Here is a 27442-nt window from a genome sequence, read left to right as displayed (position 1 = left end):
AAGTAACAATTGGCCTCATTCACGAGGAATTCTTGACACCACAGAAAGTCTGAGATTTGATTAAGTAATCATCGGCCATTACACGAAAAGATGCAAAGAAATTCATTTTGCATACCTTCAAACAGACGCTTGGGGTCCTTCTCATCAAGAGTGAGCAGCTCTCTGGCAGCTTTGCGAATCTTGGCTAGGGTGAACTTGACCCTCCACACCTCACGCTTGTTCCTCAGACCATACTCGCCTAGAAAGAAGATGGGACAGTAAACAGTCAAGTTCAGTACTGTGTAGTTCTTAAGAGAGAACCGTGACTTGGTTTTTAAATATCATTGATATGATATCACAGCATACCGATGAGTTTCAACTCCTGGTCGAGACGGGTCTTCTCGAAGGGGCGGCGGGGGGTGACATAAGTCTTGCGACAAACCCAACTCCTGGCAACGGGCATGGCGGCTTATAAGTGCCTGTAATTAAAGTATACAACATAATAAGTTAAGTATAATTATGCAACTAATTCCAATCACAATTAATAATTTCAACCAGTTTGAAATTAAATTGTAAATACACAGGTGTTTCTTTAAAAAAAGTCACATTTTTATAAATTCTCATGATTGATTAAACTAAAACTGTGGCTGGCTAGTTTCCAGATTAATTAATCTTGAATATCTAGATTGGCTTTGCAATTTATTTACTGCAGGCTTCATTGACGAGGAATTCTTGACACCACAGAAAATCTGAGAATGTGATTTAAAAATCATCAGCCTGAGTAAACCTAGTTCCAAATTCATGCAATATGGAAGTTCGTGCCATATCAGCTTTAATAGTAAGTAATTCACAATGAGTGATAGAAACAAATAAGAATGATAGATTACATTTATTGTGGGTTAAGTTGCTGTTTTGAAAAATGTCCTCTGTTGGACGAATAAAAGTATTCTGATTCCGTTAGACTCCAAAGCATCAAAACACTTTCACAGTAACTTTGCACCACTAAGCTGTACACTCCTTACAGTTCATAGCCATACGCAATACTGTTGTAAATGAATGACTAAAATCTGCTACGCTAGGTAATGAGTTTGCTAGAAGAAACCATGTAAATACGCGTTAAAAAAGGCAGACATTTATTACATACGACTAGGCCGCAGCTGCACCGCACCACGTTGTTGTATGTGATAAGCTACCGTTAGCTTAGCTTTAGCCGAATATGCTTTTCAATGAAACAGTTACAAATCCATACGTCGGTTATCTATAAAAACGTTCACATATAAAACTACATTTCTTACAACTACGTCATAACAGTTGTGTAGTTAAGATGCCTAATTTTGTGTGTTTGTGATGTGTGGGAGCATGAGGTGGCAGATCGTACCTGTATCGCTCAGGCCAGCGAAGTAAAGAGGCCGTCAAAGGAAGTTCCCGTTTATTTATAGGGCCACTGCACAAACTGCATATCCCAGGATGCACCTCTGCGCCCAAACGGAAGTAGCAATATTGGTCTTATTGCACTCTGTTGGTCAAAAAAGGAAAACACATCTAAAAACAAAAGGTAATGATACATATGAATCATAGTGATACACCTGAGTATCATAACGTAGGCTACTTTTACCTGGTGGATATACAACTTTTATCATCCAGCCACCAGGCCTCTCAATTCAGAAAACATGATCAACATGACTGCTTTTAATGAACCTGGACTGCTACTGGTACTACTTATCTTTTTCACAAGTATTTTTTATTTTTCTATCTGTTTCCTCCCTTTTTCTAACAACTTTTGTGCCATTCTTTTGGATACAACTGACACTCACACAGTCCTGTTTTCAAGATTCAAGATTCAAGATTCAAGAAGCTTTATTTATCATTTAGCATCCCCCTCTCAGACACCACCAGCAAAGAGTCCAGCTGGACCCCCAGGACGGAGCCAGCCTTCCTGACGATCCTGCTGATCTTGTTGGCGTCTGCTGACCTCAACCTGCTTCCCCAGCACGCAACACCAAAGAAGATGGCACTGGCTAACACCGACTGGTAGAACATCTTCAGCATGGTGTTACAGACGTTGAAGGACCGGAGCCTCCGCAGGAAGTAGAGTCGGCTCTGGCCCTTCTTATACACAGCCTCAGTGTTCTTGGCCCAGTCCAGTTTATTGTCCAGGTGAACACCCAGGTATTTGTAGTCCTGAACAATGTCGGCAGTCACCCCCTTGATGGAAATGGGTGTGGGGGTAGATTTCCTCCTGCGGAAATCCACCACCAACTCCTTTGTCTTGGCGGTGTTGAGCTGCAGGTGGTTGAGCTCACACCACTCAACGAAGGAGTCCACGACGCCCCTGTACTTTTATATTCTATTTATGTTGTCCCATCTTCTCTCTCATCATATTTCCATTAAATATTAAATGAATCTTTAATCAGTATCATTGAATCAAGTGCTTTTATTTTGTTTTGGAGTTGACCTATTCACTCAACTAATACATTTCATTGTACTGTATGACCTTGTATTAACCTACAAAAGACTAATAAGGTCAAACTGAACAGAAATTGAACATAACTTTAGGGTACAAAAGGATTTGATTGACTTGTTTAGTCTTTGGGGGTTTCTCTCTCACTATACAGCCCCTGTTGAATTGGCTTGCATTGTAAAAGTATGTAACAAGTGGTGGGAGATCTTGCATGACAACATGTGTAAGAGTGAGGGTGGTAAGGTGGTAAACTCAGAGAGAAGGACATGGTCGACTATTTATAAAACTCTGAAATGGGACCCTGAGCATGTGTTTCTGTCTGTCAGGCTGCATGATCAACTGATGGACACACAGAGGCTCACTTGCTTTCTCTTTCACGGCCCTATATCCTGTCTTTTCTGGACAGGACACTGGTTGTTTTGTGGACTTTCTTTGCCTTTTTGTCTTAATCTTCTTTCCCCTCGCCCTTTTGGATCTTGTGTTTTTCCTGTTGGGATTTCTTCCTCTATTTTCCTCCCCGGTCTAATTTCCTGCTCTCCTGTGAGCGTATCAATTTTTTCTTTTTCCCAACTCTCCTTCTTCTTTTTTCCAATCTTCCACTGTTCCCTGTCTAATTGTGCGTGGTTTTTGTGCCATGCTCTCCTCACCCACTGTGATTCTCCAGCCCTATGGACTTCCTGTCTACCCACAGACAACCACATGCTACCCCAGCCTAGTTCAGGTAAACTCTCCTTAATTTGTTAATTAAATCGCAAATTCTCCTTTTTGTGTTAATGTTTGTCAGTGGCCTTTCTGTTGAGTCTTATTACAGTGACTCAGGATTAAAAAGTGAAAAATTAAAAGATAAAATGTGATACTATGATTAAAATCCATATTTAAATGAGTTAAGGCCTGCCACAATTGCAATGACATTCACAATTGATTAATTTGCAGGTCATTTTTACAATTTATCAACAAGTTGGTAAAATGTCAGAAAATTGTAACATTTTTTATAGAAGACTCAGGAATTAAGGATATTAGCAAATGCTCACATTTAAGAAGCTGGAGCAATGAAGAATCCCTTTATTGTCATTGCAAAGTCCCGACAGTGTATACACACCTATTAAACAGTTATGAAAGCACGAAAATAAAAATATGTAAAAGTGTATCTAGTTATGAAAACAACTTCAGAGCCTTGTTTTCTTTGTTAAAAGTTAGAAATGAAGGTTGGCTTCTGCCAACAAACCATCAAGATAGCATCCCCAGTGAGGAATTTAACATTTGATAGTGCAGAAGAACCAAAGGACCCTTATTTCCTTGATAAATTAGACCCATTTTACATCTAATTTGCTGTAAGTGTTGTATTGCTCAATAGTGACTTATCGTGTTGTGCAAACATGAGATTATAGGAATGAGGAATCAAAGAGGCCTGAAGGGAGCGGGAGAAGCACACTGATTACGAAAGATACCATATGTTAAATAGTTAGGACACATTTGGGGTTATCTTTAGTCTGGGTATGTAGTATGGGTCTTAGTGAAGTGATGCCAGCAGTGTGTGTGTGTGTGTGTGTGTGTGTGTGTGTGTGTGTGTGTGTGTGTGTGTGTGTGTGTGTGTGTGTGTGTGTGTGTGTGTGTGTGTGTGTGCGTGTGTGTGTGTGTGTGTGTGTGTGTGTGTGTGTGTGTGTGTGTGTGTGTGTGTGTGTGTGTGTGTTTGTATATATGTGTCTAAGTGTCCCTGACATGCCATTAATGCCACAATGCATCTGGTATCTCTTTACCTTGTCTCTGTGCTTCACACCAGCTCTATTTTTAGCCTCCCCTTCTGAGCAGATAATCACAGAAAGAGATTCTGTCACTTGTCTTGTTTTCTTCACTCGACTCTACTTAAAAAGGTGTGAAACCTGCCTTTTGTGCCTTTGAATGTTGAGAGAACAGCTGCCTTTAAGGGAAAAAAGACAGATTCAAAACCTGAGGGATGAAATACTAGCTTTTCCAAAGCCATCCAAACGTTTTACTATCTGTTGTACAGTATGTCTAAGCACTCCTTTAGCACTTTTATTGCAGGAATGTCTACATGATTAAAAGGTAGTATCTGATGAAGAGTATTACATTTAGGATTGAAATCCAGTCAGGGACTTTAATCATGTAAAAAAATATATAGATAATATTTTCTAGAATATTATAAACCAACCCAAAATAAGAATGAAATATTCAGCATCTTTTCCAATATACTGAAATCCCTCTGGAGCCAGACTGAATATCTACGTTTGTATATATATATATATATGTGTATATATATATATAATATTGTAATAATTGAAGCAGTTCCTTTCTGTAGAAATGTCCTGATTATTGCACAAATAATGTTTGGATATTATGAAAGAAACCTAAATAGCAGAAAGCAGGAAGAGAAGATTGTGTTGAAAGAGCAATCTTTAGTTTAATTCAATAAACATCCTGTTCACTAACATTTGTAACTTGGCCGGCACTAAAAGGTCACATCTGCAGTTTAGTGTTGTCTGTGTATAAATTCTGTGGCAGCTGTCCCAGCATGCACCTGGCTCAGGGCTGTTGACCTCTGACTCCCAACTGACAGCTGAGGAGGGAGACGAGAAGAAAGGGGAACACATGTAAAACAGAAAAGGCCTGTCAGGAGGAGAGGGGGGACACTGTGTCTATACGTGCGCCTGCTGACACTGATACTGAATCAGGCACAGTGGTGGTTACTGTCTGTGGGGGAAAATAAATAAGCTGGCAGTAATATCTAGCAGATTGTGTTATCTTCCCCCATCTGTTACTTTTGTATCTGTGAAGAGGGACCTGGCAGTCAGAGTTTGGTTGTTTCCTGAGATAAATGTGACCCAAAACAGACACATGTTAGTTCTGACGTGTTTGGAAACATGTTCCAGCAGCAAAGTGTACCCAACACCAAAGAATCCCTTATTTTACTGTAGTCTTCATGAGTAAACAGAATGGCAACAAGAACTAATATCTCACGAGTTGGATCTCTGTGAAATTGAATAAAGACATGTATTTTAACCAGAGGATAAAGCCATAAGTAATCCCTAAACCTTAACGTTTGCGCCAACATGAACTTCTTACTTATAAGCAAATGTTAGCTGGACATCTAGCTAATACAAGACATGAAGCAAAGTAAACATTATACCTGATTAACAGCAGCATTATAAATGGCATTGTGATTTTGTTAGCATGCTGATGTTAACATTTAGCTCAAAGCACAGCTGTGCCTGACAGAGACTGACAGCTGTTGGCTGTTGTTTACAATGAGAGAGACTCTGGATAAACAATGAACCAACCTGTGGTACTTTATTGGATGGCAAAAGCTGGTATTTACAACAGAAAACATTAAAGGAGTTGGATCTACAAAAATACTGCCAGCTATAGCATTTAGTTTATGCAGTTTGAAAACTTTGCTTGGTTTTTCGCATGTCCACATTCAACCCTGCTTCTCCATTTCCCTTTCCATTGTTCAGACATCTTCTTATTTTGAGTGCAAGAGCTGTTAGAGTTTGTGGAATGTTAGTGGAAGGAGCTGTTCATTTAAATCCTTTTAATTTTTAAGTCCTAAAGCCTAACTTTTGCATGTAAGGTAACATGTAGATAAAAGTAATGTCAGTATGTAGACGAATGAATTTCTGTAATCCTTAATTAAAACTTGTTAGTTTAGCTTAGTTTGTTAGCTTATTTTAGAATAATACAATTATTATTTGTTAAAAGTTCAAAATAGGTAGCCCAACTCTTTCCAACGGTTACACAAGCCTCTGCCAAATCTTCATAACTCAATAACCAGGACGTTATTCCAAACAAAATAATTGTAAAAATGCTAGCTAGGCTACGGGTTTCACTCCGTTTTATGCTAAGCCAATCAGCTGTTACCTCTAGCTTCATATTTAAAGTAAGGACATTTAGGGTATTTAAGACTTTATTGATTTTCTCTATTTCCAGGATTACATTTTTAAGGATTGTACTTCTCCAAAAGTTGAAACCGTTTTTCACCTTTTACCTTTTGTGAATCTAATGTAGTATACGGATTTTTGTCAGATTCTTGCATGTCAAATCTTACAAAGTTTTCCAAGTAAAGCATATCAGTACAGCCCTCAATTGAATATACTTTTTCGATATATCTTTTCGTACGATTATCTCTCTTAAAATCTTTGAATATTTGAGCAAGTCAGCAAGTTTTTTAGAGAAGCGGTATAGTGGGATATATTATTTAAAAGTGTTGTTGGAAACATAATAATACCATGTTGGCTTCTTAAACACGATATTCTTAGAGTCGACCTTTACCATGATATTCTGTCTTGGAACTGTAGGAGCATTTACATTCATGTATACCTCATGTGCTGGGTGTGTGTAAAGTGATGGTGGTGGGTGGGGGATGAGGTGATTGACAGGTACAGATGACCACAGCTGGTGTGGCCTCCTGGTGCCTTTTTACTCCGGCGATCATTTGATGTGATTGGTGGATGAGTAGAGCTTTTGGTGCGGTAGGCGGGTTGTTAGCTGACATTAAAACATGCAGCAGTTGTTGGACAATGCACCACAGATCGAGGAATGCAGTGACAGGGTAAGACAATGCTTTTAGCTCCTCTCTTGAATTATTCACTTGGATCAATGCTGTAGGAGGGTTCACCTTTGTTTCTGTAATCTGTTTTCATTTACATTACTCAGCTGAACTATTACTAATTCTGACTCAAAGGAGTTTAAATTAAGTTTCACTTGATTGAAATGAGGCTGTACTGATGTTTTGATGTGACTCTGATGCATGGTTTCAGTCATTCAAACCTTAACACAAATTATACTTTCACCATATATTGAGAAACTACAACCCAGAACATTTGGCATTTTTTGCTCGCCAAATGACACATGATGGATTATTTAGTAACATTGTGACAAAGGAATCAATGCATTGATTCGGCGCTGGCTGTTAGTAGAAGGAGTGGTTAAATCTCAAGGCAGAAATGCAATAGTTACAAGTAAAAGACCTGCAATCTAAATGTATTGAGTAAAATTACATAATAATTAAAATCAAAGTATGCTTGTGGTAAAAGTTCTTACTATGCAGAATGGCTAATGTCAGGATAATTCACATTGAATTATTATGGTATGACAATGATGCATTAATATCACATGAGTAATGCGTGTGATAGAGAAGGAACGCTGCTGCGTAGCTTAATAAAGTCTCAATTTAACCTACAATAATCGATTATCATATACTGAGGATTTAGTAAATTATTCTGAAAATAGAAAGTTAGGAGAGACCTCCAAATTCTACTTGACATGAATACCTGAGTTAATCTAGTTTACACCACTGTCAGGTGTATCTGTCTTTTTATTTTTAGTATTTAAAGGTTCAAACAAGCTCTTAGATGTTAAGAGGTTGGGTGTTTTTCTGTAAATTCCATAGTTTGAGAGCTTTCAGATTATCTGTTTGTTAATGTGTCACATCCAAACAGACAGCAGATGATTCCTGTGACAGCAGGAGAACATGATGGTGGTCGGTTTGTTTACACCTCTGACATTTAATATCTTGTGGTGCTGATCCCTCTCTCTCTCTTCCTGCAGGGAGGCCCCGCTCAGGAGGCCGGCCCCGGCAGTGGGGACCCCTCCCTGCCTCAGGTCTATGCCCCTCCTCCATCATACCCCCCACCAGGTCAGGGTCCACCCACATCTGCCGGCAGACTGCAACCTCTTGACTTCACCTCTGCACACCCCAGCTCAGAGTACCCCGAACACCCCCAGCTCAGAATCTATCAGGGGCCCCAGCTCGAGGGGGCCGAGGCTCTGACGACCAGTAACTTGGTAAGAACACTTTGTGAATCCAGGAGAAGCAGTCCCAATAAAATCAGATCTTCAGTGAGTTAATGTGATAAGTAGTCCTGCTGCTTCAGGTAGAACATCCTTATGTCCCATCAGGGGAACATGGACAGATAGGGTTTCTTCTATATTTAGAGCCCCACTTACACTTTTGTGTCCATGTACGGGAATGCTGTCACACTCAGAGGGAGGGGGGGGCAGCTGAGTGGGGATTTGTTGATGAAAATAAATCCCCACTTCCCCGTCTTCGAAGTGTCTCATTATGCAGGCAATAAAACAGATCACCTTTCAAGATTATGGCTGTGACATTTTGTGATGATATTAACAGTTAAGTATGCAGAGGATCACATGACGTACACTTTCTATTAAGACTTTTTTATAGAGGGTTTTAGATGTTTTACTGTTTCAGCGGGGGAGTGTTTTGTTTTGGTGTGAATTCAAATATAATTGTACAAGAAGGAAAGAAATAGGTCCTATGTTAACTTAAGATGTTTTGTCTCTTTTTGTTTTGAAAAATCAACAGTTTGTCCAGTTTGTCACACTGTAAACACGATTTAAACGTGTACTAAAATCGAATTCTTAATTGTAGTGCAGAAACCTACATCATCTATTTTTAAACATGCTGGTGGCATTGTATAATTGATTGGTTGGTCCAACTATTTGTCTACTCATAAAGAACATCAAAGCTATACCCTGGATTGCAGTGAAATTAAAAGACATGAATGAGTCCCAGGTGAGACTAACAATTGAGCTTGAATTAGTGAAATATCTTGTCATCTATTTGATGGATTGCTGTGAAATCTGCTACTGATATAAAAGGTCCCCAGAAGATAAATCCTAATGGCTGTTATGATCCTCTGACTCTCTACTGGTCGGTACAGCCTCAAGTGTATATGTGTTATAAATTCTTCCATGATAACATGATAAACTACAATGTGGCATGTTAAAGAGTTTGGTTTCATTTGTGATATTTAAAAGTTTACTTTTTTGGATGAAGTTATTGTTATTTAAATGAGTAAATTGTGGGGTTTCTTTTCATTATTGTAATGTTCGGAGAATCTATATAAAGTACCAGAATATTTGCATTTATGTTGTTTTGTAAACATGTCAGCAGAGGCACTAATTTCTGGAGACAGAAATATAAGAAGATAATAGGTTTGTATGGCTCAGTGTCATTATTTTTGTAGTGCAGTAAACCTATGACCTGCACTAAAACATTTCCTTTAGGCTTGAAAACCTCCACCATGACAAGGTCAGAGGGCTTTAGTGTGATCTCTCTTCCTCCTCTCATAAATGTTTTGGCCCCATCTATATATTTTATTACTAGAGCCCCTGACATACTCGGGTCCGTGCTGAATTTCGGGGAAAAGTTGAGACGTCGCCATGGAGGGAGGGGGTCAAAGGGGGAGGATGACCAGATGACCCCCTTTCCCCCTCTGAAATATCGCTCAGGTCCAGAAACACAGTTCTGCATCGTGACATGACACCACCATACCCCCTCCCCTCCCCGTCTCCCTGTCTCCCCATTTAGCCTGTCTGTATATAAGTGTGTGTATTTGTGTGTGTGTGTGAAGCAGTTAGCCACGGCAAGATAATGTAGTGTAATCCAGTGACCTGTGCGTTTGTGTAAAACGCTGTTGTGTGTGTGAAAGTGTATGGGTACCTTTTCCTGTCTCTCCCCACTTTATTAATGATGCCCCTTGACAAATGACCTTTAACCCCTGGCAGAAAAGCAGCACCGTGACCCCCGACTGACCCTTGTGGAACGTACAGTTTTACATTCTTTGCCTTCTCCCTTCACCCTCTTCCTTTACAAGCTTTTTGCGCACCTTTTTGCCTTGTTTACTTTGGTTTCATTTTTTTCTTCACTGCTGCACTGAGGCCTTTTCCACTCTCTGCCTCTTGGTACTACAATGCTAATACTGAAATCTTCACTTTTACACAAGGACTCTTTTCTTATATATATATATCTAAACAGTTTTGTAGTATTTTTCTTTGCTTTGTTATGTTTTTTTAAAATATTTTCAACGCTTCTTCTCTCGCTTTCACAGCTGAAAGCTCACTTTATATATATCTTTTCTATCTTGCAGACCTTTTTCTTGTTTGGACTCATTCATTTGTTTAAAAAAGACAAAAAATGTAACATTTATTTTCTTGCGATGGTTGATGATGCTGGGTCACCAACATAAAAACATGCACACAATAGCATCGTGGTGCATTTTGGGGAAATGAATGTTTTGGTTTTGGCACATTATTCCTTTAACTTTTCTGCATGGGGCAGTTTTAAGTAAAATATTACTACAGTTTTGAATGTATATTACAGGTTATTACAGTAATATGAGAAACTCAGTCAGAGTGCTTCATCCTTAAACTTTATTTAACTCTCTTTGAAACAGCTTGAGTGAAGATTATAGGTAATTAATATTTTGTACAGTGCATTGGTATTTATACTCTCCTCAAGGCATGTATTTAAAGACGCCTCACTAAAATGGAGCCGTTTTCTTGCCTCCTCACATTTGCCTGAGAGGGATCACTGGTTGATGAATGCTCTTTGAACTTTGGTTTGAATCACTTCATGAAAATGACGCTTAATGCTCTGGGATGCTGACACAAACAATATTCTCTGATAGATGTTACAGACTTTATTTTCCAAATTAACTTTGTAATTTTTTCCTTTTCTTTTCTTTTGCTTTCCTACTGATGCCCTTTCCTCGTTTTTTCTTCTCACCTACTCTCATCTCACTCATGCTCTTTCTTTTTCCATCTTTTGTTGTCTATCTTTCTGTTTCATGTTTATTCTTTCACGTCCTCTTCCTTCCTGTCCATTCTTCTCCTATCCACGTTCTCGCTTCCTCTTCTCCTTTCCTCCTTTTTCTCCTGTTTTCATACTTTCTCACTATAGGAGGATGGTTTGGTCCCTGTGACCTCTGACCCCCAGTCTCTCAGCCTGTCGGTGTCATCAGGGGGCGGGGCAGGGAGTGGAAGTGATGAGGAGGGGTCCAATAAGGCCCAACCCAAACGCCTCCACGTCTCAAACATCCCATTCCGCTTCAGAGACCCGGACCTCCGCCAGATGTTTGGGGTAGAAATCTCTCACTATCACGCAGTGTCACAATGCGTTTATGCAATTTTTCGATTTATTTTAAACTAAATACATCTTTATCTGTTTTATTATACTTACATGAACTATGTTTTCTGACATTTCTAGCAATTTGGCAAGATCCTTGATGTAGAAATTATCTTCAATGAGAGGGGGTCCAAGGTGAGCATCACAGGCATTGTAAGAGCTCCAACTGAATGTTTAATTAAAATAAACAGAATGTAAACATTGTGACCATGTGATCTTGCAGGGCTTTGGCTTCGTCACCTTTGAGAGTGCAAGTGAGGCTGACCGAGCAAGAGAAAAGCTGAATGGGACGATTGTGGAGGGGAGGAAGATTGAGGTGAGCGAGAATTCATACGTAATGTTTATCAATATTCTGCATAATTATCCTTTATCATTGACTTTGTCCAATACGTTTCACCAGGTCAATAATGCCACTGCGAGAGTAGTAACCAAGAAGCCCCAGACACCGCTTGTAAACAGTGACATTTCAAGTAAGACTCCCAATTCATTTGAGCTAATTTCACTTTCTTCATGGCTCTGGGAGGTTTTTTGTGAAACGAATTCCTATTTTGTTTATGTGTAGCTTCTGGATGGAAGATCAACCCCGTCATGGGGACGATGTACGCACCTGAACTCTATACAGGTAAGATACTTATCTGTTATTAGGTTTTTGTTTTGGCAACAATCGAACGGTAGGATACTTACCATGATATAGGGGTAACCATTCAGTATATTCAGATGCAATGTGGTTTTTAAAAATCTAACATTTGGAAAACTGTAGCATAGATCACATTACCATATATGCATAAAATAAGAGGTAGAAAACTTTACCTTGCGGCCCTTACACACTTCCTGTTTGAGTTTATGTTGTTACACTGAGGGGGAAGAGTCAATGGCTATAAACAGATAACAACACTGCTATCTAGGGTTAGGGCGCTTAAACATAACATTGAATTAACTGTCTGCCATGATCTTTGCATATAAAGTACACTATGCTATTAGATAAAACTTGAAACAATGATTTTGTAGATTGACACAAAATGTTGGTTTCGCTAACCCCTACCTATTTTTGTAATGAGATCACCTGTTTATTTTTCTACCATTTATATTCCTTTGTAGTTGCCAGTTTCCCGTACCCTGTAGCAGCTCCTACTTTGGCTTACCGAGGCTCTGCACTGCGGGGGGGCCGAGGCCGCGCCGTCTACAACACCATCCGCTCCGCTGCCGCCGCACCTACTGCCGTACCCGGCTACCCGGGGTAAGACACTATCTGAGTACCAGAGCCCCTTCACCCACTTTAGTCTTAAACATTTTAATAATGTTTCACCCACTTCTTTCAGGATGGTGTATCAGGATGGTCTGTATGGAGCAGAAGTCTATGTATGTAGCTGCACACATTTCCTCCTTAAAGTCATTTTGAAGTGCTGTCCCTATAATGATGTTATTTTATTGTATTTTCTGTGCAGGGTGGCTATCCTGCAGCTTACAGAGTGGCTCAATCACCGTCTGCTGCCACAGCAACCTACAGTGACGGGTAGGCAGATTTGACAAAGAAAAGAAAACTATTGTGTAACTCAAATCAAGTTAACTAATCAGCTTTAGTTCATTGAAACCATTTAAAGAAAGGGAAATTATATCAGATGAATCAAAAATATACTGGAATTCACTTATAAATCATTACAATTTACATTAACCTTAAATCAGTTGTTTAACTAAAATAACCTTCTGTTTCCTCCAAAACCAACCAATTAAGTAACAGGCACTGAGGTCAGATCATACATTTTGTGTTTTAGAAATGTAGGAGGATTAACAACCTATTGAGTGCACATGTGGGACTTTAACACATGTCAGATTTTAAGGCCAATTCTGATTTTGTCCTTTATTTTCAACATTTAAAGGGAACTTTTAAACACAGTGAAAGAGTGGCTGTTATGAAAGCAGAACTAACCAAAAAAAACATCATCAAGGAGCTAAATGACTTTAAAAAGGGGAGTTTTTACAATCCTGGCTAAATAAGGACATGTGCATCTGCTCCTGATTTTTTGGAACAGATACGGACGTGTTTACACGACATCTGCGGACCCCTATCACCACTCAGTCGGACCAACAACAACATATGGCGTTGGTACAATGGTGAGTGAAACACACACACACACACACACACACACACACACACACACACACACACACACACGCACACAAACACACACACACACACACACACACACACACACACACACACACACACACAAACACACGCACACACACACACACACACACACACACACACACACACACACACACACACACACACACACACACACACACGCACACACACACTCACACACCCTCTGCAGAAAGATATCGTGTTACACGTGCGGTTAACAGCACCTGACAAACTGCTTCTGTTTACAGGCCAGTTTGTACAGAGGAGGATATAACCGCTTCACCCCGTACTGAGCCCCCCCCCCCACACACACACACACACACACACACACACACATACACACGTGTCTTTGACTCTGGGATTGGCTGATCCATGGACGCTGCAGGACAGATTATGAGATCCTTGGAAAACGTGGACATGTTTTTACTTCCTGCTTTCATCACAACCTCTCCTCGAGAGACTAAACAGACTGAAGTTGTAAATAGTGTAGCACCCATTTACTGTCCTTTCTACTGATGAATACTTCTGGAAGGGGATGTTATTTAATATAAAGACAGTTGTTAAAACCTTTAAAGGATAATTGTTTCTGAATTTGAAGTTGGCTTACATGGCAGAAGTTGGTGAAAAATACTGTGAGAGTTAATTTTGTGAATAATATCTGAGATTTATCAAGTTTCATGTCATAGTTTTTACAATGTTAAATTACTTATTTATGATGGCGATTATTAACTAAATCTCTTTGTGGGAGTGTGTGTGTGAGCATATGAGTTAAGTTGAGAGGTAACTCATCAACGTGGTTCAGTTACAGACACAGCTGTGACACTGGTTTCATTATTACAAGCAGATAGGTAATGTTAGTCAGGGTCTAGTTGGACTTTCCTTTTCTTTTTCTTTCTAACAATCTACCTCTCTTTCACTTTCAGCTTTTAATACTGCTGTCATTATAAATCCTGTATCCCTTTCTGTGTGTGTGATCTCTGACTGAGCTGTCTCTCTCTATTGACTTTTCTTCCCGTAAATGCTGATCTAACATTAGATCAACATTTAGTTTCTGTGGCTCCGTACCTCACTACACAAAGAGCCCCTTTTCTCCTTTACTCACCCAGACAAGGTTTGTTTTTCTAAACATTCTCACAGTTATACTCATGCTCAGCTGGGAGCTGTGGTAAGAAGAAGTCTACTGATGTTGGCTTGATTACACAAAAACAGATTAGAGGCTTTACAATTTAAACGTGTCAGACCAGAGACTGCTGCACATAGTTCTGCTCAGTGTTAGAGTTCAGGTACCGCCTTCTTTTCTATCTAGTCTACAGTGTCCTTATTTCACTCTTTACTGGCGTCTTCTCCTCTGAACTGCTGAATGACTTCTTGATTTGTATTGTATAGATAGTTTCTCCTTGGCCTACTTTCTGTTGCACTCTTTTCTGCTGTGTTTGATGTTTACCTCTAAATAAAAATATTTTCTCTCTCTTTTCCTATTCTGTCCTTTATTGATTTGAATTTCCATTCTTTTTTTCCATCTCTTATCCATTACGGTGTCTTTCTATGCTTATTTGATACCAAAGAAAAATTGACTTGTGATTGATGGTAGTTTAGTTGTGACGACAGAATGAGGATATTTAAGACGTCAAACCATCTCATATCAAGTCTGGATCATTGTCATAATATAAAGCAGCCTCTTTCCTTTTGTTTCTTGCTTCTCGTTTCTTGCTTTTACTTTCAAATTGTAATACTTTCTACCTTTTAACTTAAATGACAAATTTTTTCAGAATTTCTAACTCGTATTTTATCTTTATTCTCAGCCTCAGTCTTCCCTCTATTTAATCTATCTTCTGACCTAAATTAAATTATTTTCTTTGAGTAGTAGATTTAGTTTTCTAAGTGTAAAACTTGACATATATTTTAATCATCTTTTATCTCTGCTTTTTAACTTCCAACTTTTCTCTGAGTGACTCAAACCTTTGCTTTATGACTTTCTCTCTTTTTGCATCTATAACTATTTTCTGCAACTTTATACTGTGCAGGTCTGGCTGTACTTTCTGTTTGCTCTTTTCCTGTTACCGCTTACTTCTCTGTCTTCTGCTTGTATTTATATAATTCTGAGTTGCAGTAATGCCCTTCTTTAGCTCCTTTCTCTTTCATCGTATATTGCTCTTTAAAGTTTATTTTTCTCTTGCTTTGAAACAATTTCTCTTACTGGGCAGGCAGGTTGTTTCATTTCTTTCACTTCCTTTCTCTCTCAAGATGTTTTGCAGACCTATAGACCAAATCCAATCAGATTTATTGGCAAAGTACCTTTTATAACTTGGTATTTTATGGGGCTTAATGCAGATTAATTTATTTTTTATCAGAGGTTAATACAGAAACGTCTTGGTTTGATTTTCTTCCTTCAAGGCACTGTTTGTATAAAATGTTATGCTTTATAACTATTTTTCCTACTTTTCCGATTTGTTTAATTCTCCCTTCTTTTTTTTCAGCCCAATGGCATGTATATTAACCTTTTACTGCTCTACTGTCCTTTTTTCTGTAGTTTTAGCTTCTCTAAATGTTGTTACTCCAACAACTCCAAAAGTCCCAACTCTATTCAATTCACTCCGAATTCTTCTTGCAGCTCAAATGTTTGCTGAAGTAAAATTGTCTAAACATAGCCTTGTACTCAAGAAATTCGAAGGAGCCTCTCACTCACAATAAGATGTCCATGCCAAACTCCTGTTTGTACTTGTGCTTTTGTTGTTTTTGTCTAAATACATGAATGCATTACATGTTTAATAAAACAATTACACTGGATCTCATTTATACTTGAAGTTTATTAAATTTTTTCGAAAATATATATACACAATATTTACAAAATGGCAGTTCAAGTTGGATCTGTAAATGGAGAGGCGTTGCAGAGAAACCTTCAGCTTCAATTGTTAGTGAACCGCAACATAAACTACCAAAGCATTGCAGACGCAATACAATACTTACTAGTGAGAGTGACTAATTGCACATGGCCAATGGTCACAAGCATAACCAGCATAAAAGGAACAGATAAGAATGAGAACACAACACATATTGGTTAGAGTTCTAGAGCAGAGAATAAGAGAGGACAGCATGCAGGGAGAGGGAATTAAGAGAAAGTGAGAACAGAGAAAAGAGTAATTCAGAGGGAATGGCAGGAAATGAACACAGCAGAGGTGAGGGACATGGGAAAATCTTCCAGTTAATATCAAGGAAGGAGTTACAAAGACTGATGGGAGGTATACAGTAACATGGGAGCAAAAAATACTGAAAACATGACTCAGGCATCTGGGAGGAAAAACAAACCAAAATGAAAATGTGAATTGTTAGTTACTGGGTGGAATTTTCTACAACAAAAAAAAGGCGAACTAAACATCCTGGACTGTATCAATGCTGAAAACCTGAGAAGTGCATACATTAACCATGTGTAAAGACAATCTACGTTTACACAAACCCAATGCAAGAAACAACCATGAGGCAGGGTCATTCACGAGACAAAACCAAAGTCTTTTTTTGGGAGGACATGCCAGCACTTGTCATGTGACGCTTTGCCTGTTACTAACTGTGGGGGGATTTCAAAAAGGATGTTCGTAATGTCCAGACACATTTGTTTTGAGGGATTAAACATTACTATAAGTGAGCAAAATGTAGCCAAAAATATTCGCATATATATTAATAAAAAGGAATTTCAGAGAAGCAATACCAAATGAGTAATTTACAAGCAAACACGTAGGCGAAATATTCAAAAAGATAAATGTATCTGGACAGTAAAAAAAGGGGGCTTTGTAAATCTTCAGGCATTGTTTCCTTAAAACTTAACAGGTATCATGTTGCACAGAAAAACACTTCAAATATTTGGGTTAGCAGCAAATTACATTAGCAGCAGCATCAACATTTCGTCATATGAGGCTCCCATGTATTTCCTCAGCTGTGACGCTTCAACTTGAGTGGGTCAAACCAAGACTGGGATTGCTCACTCTCTCCTGGCGTCTGGAGGCGCTTCGCCCACTTATCCTCTCTCCATGTGCTCCTGCAGTGAGCAGTGCTGCGAGCTGAAGGAGGAGAGGGCTGGTGGTGTGTGAGGGAGAGTTTAGGGGGTGAGGGGGGGGAGCATTGAAGAGGACAGGGGATCAGGTAAATGAAGGGGGAAGAAAGAAAACATGTTGAGATTGTTGTCATTACAAAATGTTTGCTGAAATGGTCAACAGTGAAGTTTGACAAACAAATAACGGTCCAGTGTTTACAAGAGCATTCTGTCAACCTGATGGAAATGTATTGAAGGCTTTAACATTTGGTGTTTGGCAGTGACGGCCCCATTCATCACTGAGAATACATCAGCTTTGAATGGAACTACCTGCCAAGCTTTACTGCCACAAAAAAGGCAAGTGATACAAAAGAGGCAACAGCTTTTTTTTGCCTGAATAAAATGGGACATTTTAACATCCAACTATCACTCCAAACTGAGCTTTAAATATTGCCACAATGCCTGTGTTAATGTTTTCAGGCTTTACCGGGGAAATCTAGCACTAGTAATCATTGACTCTACATCCTGACAACGTTATCCACATCTGTCTGCAAGTTTACATATTCACATGTGGTCAAAGAAGAGTTCTGCAAAACCCAGAAGAAAAAAAAAGGAATCACACTTACCCGTGTGAGGGGGAAAAACCTACACTCTGCACCAGTTGAAAGTAAATCACAGCAATATCATACAATATTTACAAAACTATACTCTGTTGACAAGTAAACATGTACAGCAAGCCTGCATCCACTTAAGCTCGGGTTAGTTACACCGCAGTCTGAAATTCCTCAGGCTCAATATTTCTACAGTGGCAAATAATACTGTTCAAATAAAGCAAACTCAAATCAATACGACCCGTTTCTTTTCTTCGCATTTTTACACCGTTTTTATCTACGAGGCCCCTGATAGCATGTGGTGGAAAGCAAACTAAATTAACATGGGAGGCGGTGGGTTTTTGCTAAAGGGATACATTTACTGGCCAATATGCATTTGTACCTCATTTTTGATACCAATTACCATCTAAAATAAAATAGTGTGCTCCACCACACAAAGTATTTTACGTCCTGAAAAGCACAAACCTCAAGACTAATGGGACATAAATCACATCAGAAATACCAGTACATTTTCACTGTCACTTCAAGGAAGTCCTGTCCGGTACGGAGGGTAAATAGTCTTTTTAAAAAATGTATTTATTACTTGTCAACTTGGAAAATGGACGTAAAGCACTAATCAGCACACAACTACCATTTCAATTATTAAATTAAAGTCTACATCAGACTTAAACTCTTTAATAAATACTTGACCACATGCCCCTCAGATAGCACAATGTGCGGTTCACACGTCGTTTCTAACTGGAGCCATTTTGGCATATAGTCAAATTGGATCATATTTAATTCAATCGTCTCAAATCAAACTGTCAATTAAAAAAAGCTGCTTTGCTGCTCCATGATTATTTTACTGGGCCAATACTGCCATAACAAAGGACGGAAAACATTCAACAGAACAAATGTGAGGCGGCATCTCAGCAGTGCCGTCATCCTCCTCCAACAGAAGTCCCTTTAGCTTACCAGCCTTGCAAACAGACGTAGCATACAAACCGCTCGATGGTTCTGCCTCAGGAAGAGCTGCGGGTTCTCGCCCAAGCTCAGCCCGCAGAATCTCCCTTTGGCTTTATTTAAAGATGGCAGCTTTGCTGCCCCCGTTTCTTTTGATTAGCAGCCAGTGATGTTAGGTAGGCCAACATGGAGGACAGAGGGGCTTCATCACTTTTCGGTTGGTCGGCGTTTGCTGGATTCCAGGTGCTGGCAGGACATCTCCTTGAGGATGATGGAAGCAGATTCCCTCTCTGCCTCCAGGTGCTTTCATTCTGGAGATGGATCTCAGCTGCGGGGGTACGGAGGATCACCTTGATGGAGAACACTTGCCTGATTCCTTGATCACACACAGTCAATGCTCATCAGGCTGAAACTTTTTCCCAAAAGCTGGCCAGCCATTTCTTGACTGGGATCATTGATGAATAGAACTTCATTCAAATCAGGAACAAGACTTAAGACTTAAGTTCATTGCTCTCCCTGGACTTAGGATGGGGATGAGGAACAGGAAGCACAGCCATCTGTAGATACCTTTGGGGAAACCCAGGGCAGGACAGGACATACAAACCACCTCATCTTCCTTCAGACAAACTGCCGGCGTCTTCTCTCACGTGTTTTCTCAGTCTTTAGGAGGAATATGTAAGGTCGATCTGAATGTGTAGACTTGGATTCAAACAGGAGAGAGCGGGATGAATGCCATGCAGTCGTTTGTATTTCCCTTTTGGTTGAGCAGGCTTGAATCTTCAGGTCTTGAAGCTGTTGACTTGAGGAAGGAAAACACATAACAGAACACTGTTAGCTTTGAATTCTGAGGGTGGCTAGGGAACAGGAATCATGGGGGGGGGCTCTCTGATTTGTTCTTTTGACTTCCATTACTGATACTAGATGTGTATCCCAAATTTAAATGTCCCACTCAATTGTCTGGCATTCTGAATGTAGTGCGATAACTTGGGCCTTAGGCTCACCTACACTATTTAAATGACAGTGATTTAAGAGTTCCAATTTAAGCAGTTCCTCTCTAAAGACATCTGTAATCTGAAGCTAACAGTATTCGTGTGTCTTCCTATGTGGGTCTTCTTTAGTTTGCCAACTCTATCTGAAAAGGCTGAGGTGTCTCAAGTGCAGTGCATTGTATATCTGAGGCCCCAATATGGTCCCTTAGCTTCTCCCTTTATGGTGTTACCACCCCCCACACCACCCATCCCCTCAAGAGGCAGCCAAAGCGGCTGAGCTGGTTTTGCAGTCTATCTTTTCAGGGTCACCGGGGTAGAAAGTGACACCCTGCGCAGCGAGAAAGGTCATACAGGAGTCTAAACAAGAGAAGCCCAGATTGGAGTGCACATACTGCACCAGCAGGTCGGGCCTGAACCTGCAGAGAGAGGAAGCAGAGACATTAGGAACTCGTGTTTTATGAAGAATTAAAAATGTGAAAACAAATCCTTCTGGACCTTTACTTACGTTTTTACCATAGCCCGAAGAGCAATCTTTCTCTCCCTCTCAACAAACTTGTCGATCAGGTATGAAGCCATACGCGGGGCTTCCTTGTACAACTTAAAGAAACGGCGATAGTTTCCTAATGCCCAAGCAGCGCGCAGTGCGAGAGCATGAGCCACACACACATCAGCCCGCAGGGCCGGCGTCAGGTACACCAACTCAGTGGTCAGATCTGGAGGGCGAAATACATTAAGTTTAAATATGAAAGGAATACATAAGAGTGTGTATGCTGTTTATAACGAGTGAAAATAAGACTGACTACATTTATGACCCTCTACTGAAAAAGGGGCCATGGAAAAGTATGACTTCACTACTGTAGACTAAACTGACATATTTTGGGATATTGCCAAATTCAGTGTGAGCATACCTCCAGAGTTTCTGGTGAAGATGTAATACAGCAATCTATATGCTGTAAACTCTCCGATGTTCTCCGACGGGTTGTCCTTATACAGGGCCTTCAGCTGGGTCTGGCACTGGTTGAACTCTTCATGGTCTCCCTGGAGACAAATAACATTTGGTAAGTATTTTAGGATGCACTGTTGTCAATCTTTACCTACTGCAAAATGTATAAAAAGTAAAAGATACTGACCTTTTCCAGAGCAATGCGTGCATGACACTCGTACACTTCCACTGTGAATTCAGTACGAACTCCTTGGACCTGATGGGGAGAATAAAAATTAATTCCGACAACTGAGAAAAAACAAACCCTGACAGAAAGGAAAATTGTAAGGCAGCAGTAGAAATTAAACACTTGATGCAAACTAACCGTGAGGTCCTGTCGTATGGACTTCATCTGTTCACAGGCATAGGTGTACTCCTGGTGGGTTTTCCAGTGGAGTTTCACAGCCTGCAGAGACTTTCGCAGGACCTGGAATAAAACAAGTTCAGAAACAGGTACGGACTGGATTTGTATCTTTTGGTGGTGTAGTATAAGCAGTGACAGATCTCATTAATGCCAAACATCATCTGAGGACTGTATAACAGCAGCAGGAATAAAATCGACTCCCAGAAGAGTTTAACTTACATGTACGGGGCGCACAGTAGAGGGGTCTGGGGCGCAGGTGAGCCTCAGGTAGGGCTTGGTGACGTCCTGGCATGTCCCCACGATGGGGCAGTCCTCCCAGCTGAGGCTCTCCTGGGTTCCATCAGGTAGGTCGAACGAATTGATGGAGAGAATCAGAGGCTCTGAGCGAAGCTGCTTGTGGAAACGGGCGGCTCGGCTCTGCTTCTTGGCTTCTCTGTTGGGGTCATGGAAGTCCAGACCGGCGTTGCCACCTTTCCTCTTCTTTCCAGTAGCTGCATTGGAATCTTCCATATTCCTAGAAAGGTAATTTGGAGATTATTCCCAAGCTCTACCTCTGCCTTAGACTAGAAAAGTCTAACGCCTTCTTTGAGAACAGTGACCAGTGAGAGTAGTAAGAGCCTTGTTGGTTGGTTCCTTTTCTGTAATAACATTTATTTACATACCTGCGTCCTCTATTTGCTTTTCCTCCTCTTCCTCGTCCTCTCTCCCCTCCTCCACGGCCCCGTTCCCTGTCATTACCTCGACCACGTCCACCTCTTCGTCGCGACAGCTGAGGTCGGAGGTCACTGGAGATGCTGCTGTCTGACTGCGAGCCAGAGTCACTGGGAGGAGGGAGACACAAGATTCAAAATGAAGAAATACACCGGGCGCCAACAGTAACCAAAGAAGAAGACGGGGGAAATGTCGTCTTACCTGCGTCTGTGCCTCTGGTTGCTACGGTCCCTGTGTCGGTCATGGGAGGGGGATGGGGAGCGAGAGGATGAATGTGAGGAACTAGAAGACGGACTCCTCTGAGAAAATATATTCCTGTAGTGGCCCAATCGGTGGGCACCACCCCTGCCTCTTGAAGATGCAGCCACTGTACTTCCGCCACGGCTAACGGAGCCATCTGCTGTCCTCTGGGATGCAATAGCTTCCCAACGAGACGGCTTGGCCTTGAGTCTTCAATAAGCATACAAAGACCCAAAGTACAATTCAGAAGTGTTCAGAATTAAGAAATGCATCAAACCGTTGCAGAGTGAATTTAAAGCCAGAATTCAACTCAACTGAACCCAAATCAAAAGTCAGATTTTATCTGGAAAGCTAATGTCAAGTACATTTTGATGTTTGGATAGCAATAAATAAATAAACCAGTCAACAATAACCACTACTGAACTCACTCTGGCAATGGCTCATGCGTCCAGTCGATGGTGTAGGCAGAGCCGTCCTTCAGCCGGTCCTGCAGAACTTCCTTCAGCACCTTCTCTGTACGGTCCTTGTCTTCCTCTGACTCACAGGCTGTAAAGCAGCGCTGCACATATTCCTTCATGGCTTGGGGCCAGTCCTGGGGTCTGGAGAGAAAAACATCTTGAGTCAACATATTATAAACCGATTCTGTCCGTTTGAATCTGTTGGGACGGATCCAGATCTTACCGCATCTGAGCTCCTCCAGGTGGGGAACTAGCAGAAGCCAGGGAGGAAGGAGTAGGATTTAATCCTGAGGGCTGCTCGCCTGGAGGGAAAGACTGATTGGAAATTGGAGAACACTGAACCTGATAATGGCTCTTGTTAATATTGAACTTCAAAGCAGATGAACCAGGTGCCTCTGTGAAAAACAAGAGAAAGGGAAATTAGTTAGAAGTGTCGTGGTGGTGGGGATGTTCAAACATCTTTAACCAACTAAATAACCACTGGGGAAATCTGAACTGAGATACAGAAAAAGGTAACTTTTTTTCATAGTATAAAAAGTGGATTCAGAAAGTAGAACCACATAAAAGGTCCCATATTCAACTTTAAACTTTACTGTCGTCTAACAATAAACACCTTTGAATGGTATTTTCCAAATTGGTAAATAAATAAACGCTGAGCTCTCTGATTGGTATAAACCCGTTGCCAATTGAAAAGCCTGCTTGTACTTCCCTCTTTTTACTGTTCAGTAGTATACATTTTATTTCTGTACCTTAAAACATATCCAATACGTTTTAGTTATGTAAATAACACGGAATATTTTGTAATCCTATTCAGCAGGGACATTGTCAAAGATCTTTTTTTGTTATAGTTGAAAGCAGCCTGTAATTACAGCAGTATGTGTGTCAGCTGCATCAGAGAATAACTAAGTAACACAGATGAGCAAATCTTACGTTTCATGCGGTGCCACAGCTGGTGTCCTTGTTTTTGGTTTTTGTTTTTGTTCGCCTCTCCTCGGCCAAGCCCAGGTGCATACTGGCCTGGTTGCTGCTGCTGCTGCTGCTGCTGCTGCTGCTGCTGCTGTTGTTGTTGTTGTTGTTGTTGCTGCTGCTGCTGCTTGGAGTTATTCTGAGGGGGCTGATAGGAGTTCTGGGCTTGGAAGCTCTGTCCATAGTTGGGCCTACCCTGGGAATGATTGTAAACTTGCATTTGGTTGGGGTCACCAGGTGGGTATTGCATGGAGCTATTGCCACCATAGGCATTTTGTGATGGAGGAGGGGGGTACTGCGAGTTGGATGGGGGAGGAATAGATGGAAGTGGAGGAGGAGGGGGTTTGTCGGATGTGGTAGGGCTCTGGGGGGGTTGGGGAGTGGAAGGGGGGGGAGGTTGAGGTGGGTAGCCGGGGGACTGGTCTTCCATTCCAGGCACTGGAGGAGGCTATGAAAAGAAAGAACAGAAATAGCTTTTTCAGCAACTATTTGAAGAAGGAAAATGTAGAAGCTACAAAAAAGATTGTGGCCTTACCACTACCTCAGAAATGTTCAAACTATTATTACCAAAAAACTGCCATGATAATTCATGTGACCTTATTAGGGGGTCTTTGAACAACTTCTACTTTCAATACCTGTCCGTTAGGGGTAGGAGCTCCTGGGTAAGGCCCTGCGGGTGTACCATACTGATTTGTTGGATATGCAGCTCCATACTAAAAATTCAGAGAACCCCATTTTAGGAGATATGAGCCTTGTAGCAAACATTGTTTGGATGCAGTAAAATAATTTGTATTAAATATTATTACATTAAAATATTGATGGAAAACAAATCATTATCTGTACTTACTGGAGCCATGGGGTAGTAGTAATTATAGGGGTAGTTGTATCCAGGGTAATGCTGCTGAGTCTGCTGGTACCATGGATAGTACTGCTGCTGTGGCGGCAGTGGCTGCTGCGGCTGCTGAATGGCAGCTGAGTCAGTCACTGCTGGCTGAAACTGACCGGCCTGAAATTCCACACATGCATAAATAGAGTGTCATTTAATTAATCCACTACAAAGATGTGTTTAAAAATCACAAATACTCATATTGATTATTACGCAACATAAAGTTTGTAGTGTGATACAACTGCATTGATTTCACTTTTGGGTCCGAAATATATGCCTGGATGTAAACCACACTATCAAAAATTCCTGAATATAAGACGCAAAGATCACTGGACATACTTGCTTGGCTCAACAAAAAAAAGGAAGGACATGCAACTGCAACCACTCCAAATAAGTAGCCAAAATGCTGCTGGTACTAATTTTTTTGTAATTATTTAGATGTTTCGTGTCAATATTTGTATTTTTAGATTTTGGGTGGTCAGCAGATGGACTAACATGCATTACAATGCCAACTCAAATAACTGAGTGAGACACAAAACTAAAGCACACCTCTGCTGTGGCTGTCCGGCTGGCTTGTGCATTCTTAGCAGCGCTCTGACTCTTGTTAATGGACGCTAGTGCTTGTCTTGCCTTCTCCCATTCTGGGTTTTCGTGAACCTGGCCATCTCCAGTACCACCAAAGGACCTGCCATCAACAGAAGAACAATGGTGTTTAAGGAAGTGAAAAGATTTGATATGAACAACCAAATATACAACGTTAGAAAGGCTTGTACGACAGCTAACGGTTAAGAACTGAAGGTTCTAACAGGTTCTTTCACTGTGACACACTAAGCAGTTTACGGAACATTCTCTTGCATCTACCGTTAGCAAGTCACCCTGCCAACAGCTTTCCATGTTAATGTTCTAACATGAAGTGTTAAGATAATGTGTATTAACAATAAAGATTGATCGGCCGAACTCTATCGTCCATAACTAAATAATACGTTACAACAGTCTAAAGAATACAAACGTTGAGATTAAGCAACAAACAGGTTAGCTTTCAGTGAACAAAACCAATGGCCTGCTGTAGCTTGAAATGCTATCATTAGTCAACACCCTCAGATGACCTAAGGTTATTAAAGAGTCTAGTTAGATACTAGGAAACTATGTCTACCATATCAAACCATTTATCCGCGTTATAATTTTAAGCAACACTATATTGATCTAATGCGGTACTTGTGAGTTTCCTACTGCTAGAACGGGCAACCTACCAGTTTGTTGAAGGGGTTGTTTGTTTCGTGTTGGCCGCCATTTCGGCACAGTCTCTGGTTAGCGTTGGAAAGCTAACGCTTAGCTAACGTTGGTAGCTAGCTAAGCTAAGTTGTTAACTCCGTTAGCTTTCCTGCTAAGGCTAAACGTAAACAAGATCACACGAAGATACAAGAAGAGCAGTCAGCAGACTGCGTCTAAAGTCTAGATATCTTAACAAGTCAATCTGTAATGTGCTTTATTTAAATGCGCAAACGACAGATGTAGTGGATAAACGCATATTTGCTTCCTTATTCGTCGTTGACCAAGTCCGTCTGACAGGCTATATAGATACAAAATGGCAGATAAGTGAACTGACTGTTCGGTAAGGTGTTTTTATGCCCAGAGTAAATTCTCTCAGGCAAAGCGTCCTCTCATGTTACGCAACGTCCTGTACCGCCCCCTACAGGCTTCACCAATCACACTTCAATAAGGTTCAGGTTAGAGCTGCATTCATCGACTAGCCTGTCAGTCATAGGTCCAGGCTGGACACAGGAAATAACTCTCTAAGGATATTCATTTAGCCTAAATTAGAAGCGTTAAGGAAATGAACTTTGTTCTAGTCATAACTGACCAGAGGTGGAACTAAGAAGTATTCAGATATTTTACTGAAGTACAACTTAGTAGTAGTCTATCTATCTATCTATCTATCTATCTATCTATCTATCTATCTATCTATCTATCTATCTATCTATCTATCTATCTATCTATCTATCTATCTATCTATCTATCTATCTATCTATCTATCTAACTTTCTATATGACACCTTATGAGCAAAACATAAATCACTATGATTGACCATATTTGTGAGGCCGGTAAACTATTATTTTATCTGGTCACAACGATATAATCTATGTTTTTACTCTGTGTTATTCAAATTCATAGATTTTAAGCATTCTCCCTCATTATGGTCTACTTCCTGCACTTATCTTCCTGTGAAGCACACAGCTGCAGGACGTGTTGGTGTGTTTGGAGTGTATTACAGAGAGGGGAGTCATATCCTGTCACACTTTCTCTCCTACTCCTTATCCCTCAAATCATTCATGGATTTTGGAGGTCTCTCTGCAACGGTTTGAGGGTTCATGTGCAGTACAGCCACACACTACAGGGCTCAAAACGTCTTCCTAAAGATACAATCCATTTATGTTCCAAAACAAAACACTCATTCAACGTTTTCTTTGACAATTTTGATTTATATTGCATTTTAATCCTCATACACTCTATAATTATTTGTATAATGTTGAAAACATCTACATAAAAATCTGAATGCTATATATTTGTGGCCTGGCGTCAGAATGCAACGCAGGTAAATGAAACATTAATTGGTAAACATTTCTAGACAGTTTCTCACAGAGCATGATACAATGTGTCTGTTAAAGGAATAACATGTTCTCATTGTTGTGTTTCTCAACTACATCATCACACAAATATGTCGAGCATCTGTGACACGAT

The 27442-nt window shown here is 40.4% G+C and overlaps 3 protein-coding genes across 4 annotated transcripts in view; 1 reads left to right on the top strand and 2 right to left on the bottom strand.

The window, feature by feature from the left end:
- The window catches only part of rps9 (ribosomal protein S9), a 145282-nt gene that overhangs the window by 1047 nt on the left and 116793 nt on the right, over positions 1-27442 (bottom strand). The window contains exons 1-3 of one of the 2 annotated variants that reach the window (XM_063879312.1): positions 1358-1435; positions 346-458; positions 116-238 (exon numbers count right to left, since the gene is read on the bottom strand). In XM_063879312.1, coding sequence (XP_063735382.1) covers positions 116-238; positions 346-442 — 220 coding nt within the window. In that variant the 5' untranslated portion in view covers positions 443-458; positions 1358-1435. Of the gene's footprint in view, positions 1-115; positions 239-345; positions 463-1357; positions 1436-27442 lie in introns of those variants that run through there. The other variant, XM_063879313.1, reaches the window with a different exon arrangement.
- On the top strand, positions 2781-15000 carry rbfox1l (RNA binding fox-1 homolog 1, like). The gene is made up of 12 exons (XM_063880395.1): positions 2781-3161; positions 8006-8242; positions 11160-11339; positions 11466-11519; positions 11608-11700; positions 11785-11854; positions 11947-12006; positions 12483-12621; positions 12704-12743; positions 12830-12897; positions 13415-13496; positions 13779-15000. The coding sequence occupies exons 1-12, from the start codon at positions 3075-3077 to the stop codon at positions 13821-13823; spliced, it is 1155 nt and encodes a 384-aa protein (XP_063736465.1). The 5' UTR covers positions 2781-3074; the 3' UTR covers positions 13824-15000.
- Positions 16320-26303, bottom strand: leng8 (leukocyte receptor cluster (LRC) member 8). The gene is made up of 15 exons (XM_063880394.1): positions 25954-26303; positions 25253-25388; positions 24665-24823; positions 24453-24530; positions 23782-24265; positions 23075-23246; positions 22822-22992; positions 22355-22603; positions 22105-22263; positions 21662-21956; positions 21404-21505; positions 21227-21295; positions 21005-21134; positions 20602-20809; positions 16320-20512 (listed from the first exon to the last, which is right to left on the bottom strand). The coding sequence occupies exons 1-15, from the start codon at positions 25992-25994 to the stop codon at positions 20350-20352; spliced, it is 2616 nt and encodes an 871-aa protein (XP_063736464.1). The 5' UTR covers positions 25995-26303; the 3' UTR covers positions 16320-20349.

This window comes from Eleginops maclovinus, chromosome 3, assembly GCF_036324505.1.
Source record: "Eleginops maclovinus isolate JMC-PN-2008 ecotype Puerto Natales chromosome 3, JC_Emac_rtc_rv5, whole genome shotgun sequence".
Taxonomy (NCBI): Eukaryota; Metazoa; Chordata; class Actinopteri; order Perciformes; family Eleginopidae; genus Eleginops; species Eleginops maclovinus.
Note: the sequence above shows the minus strand (reverse complement) of the source record. Positions and strands in the feature narration are given on the sequence as shown.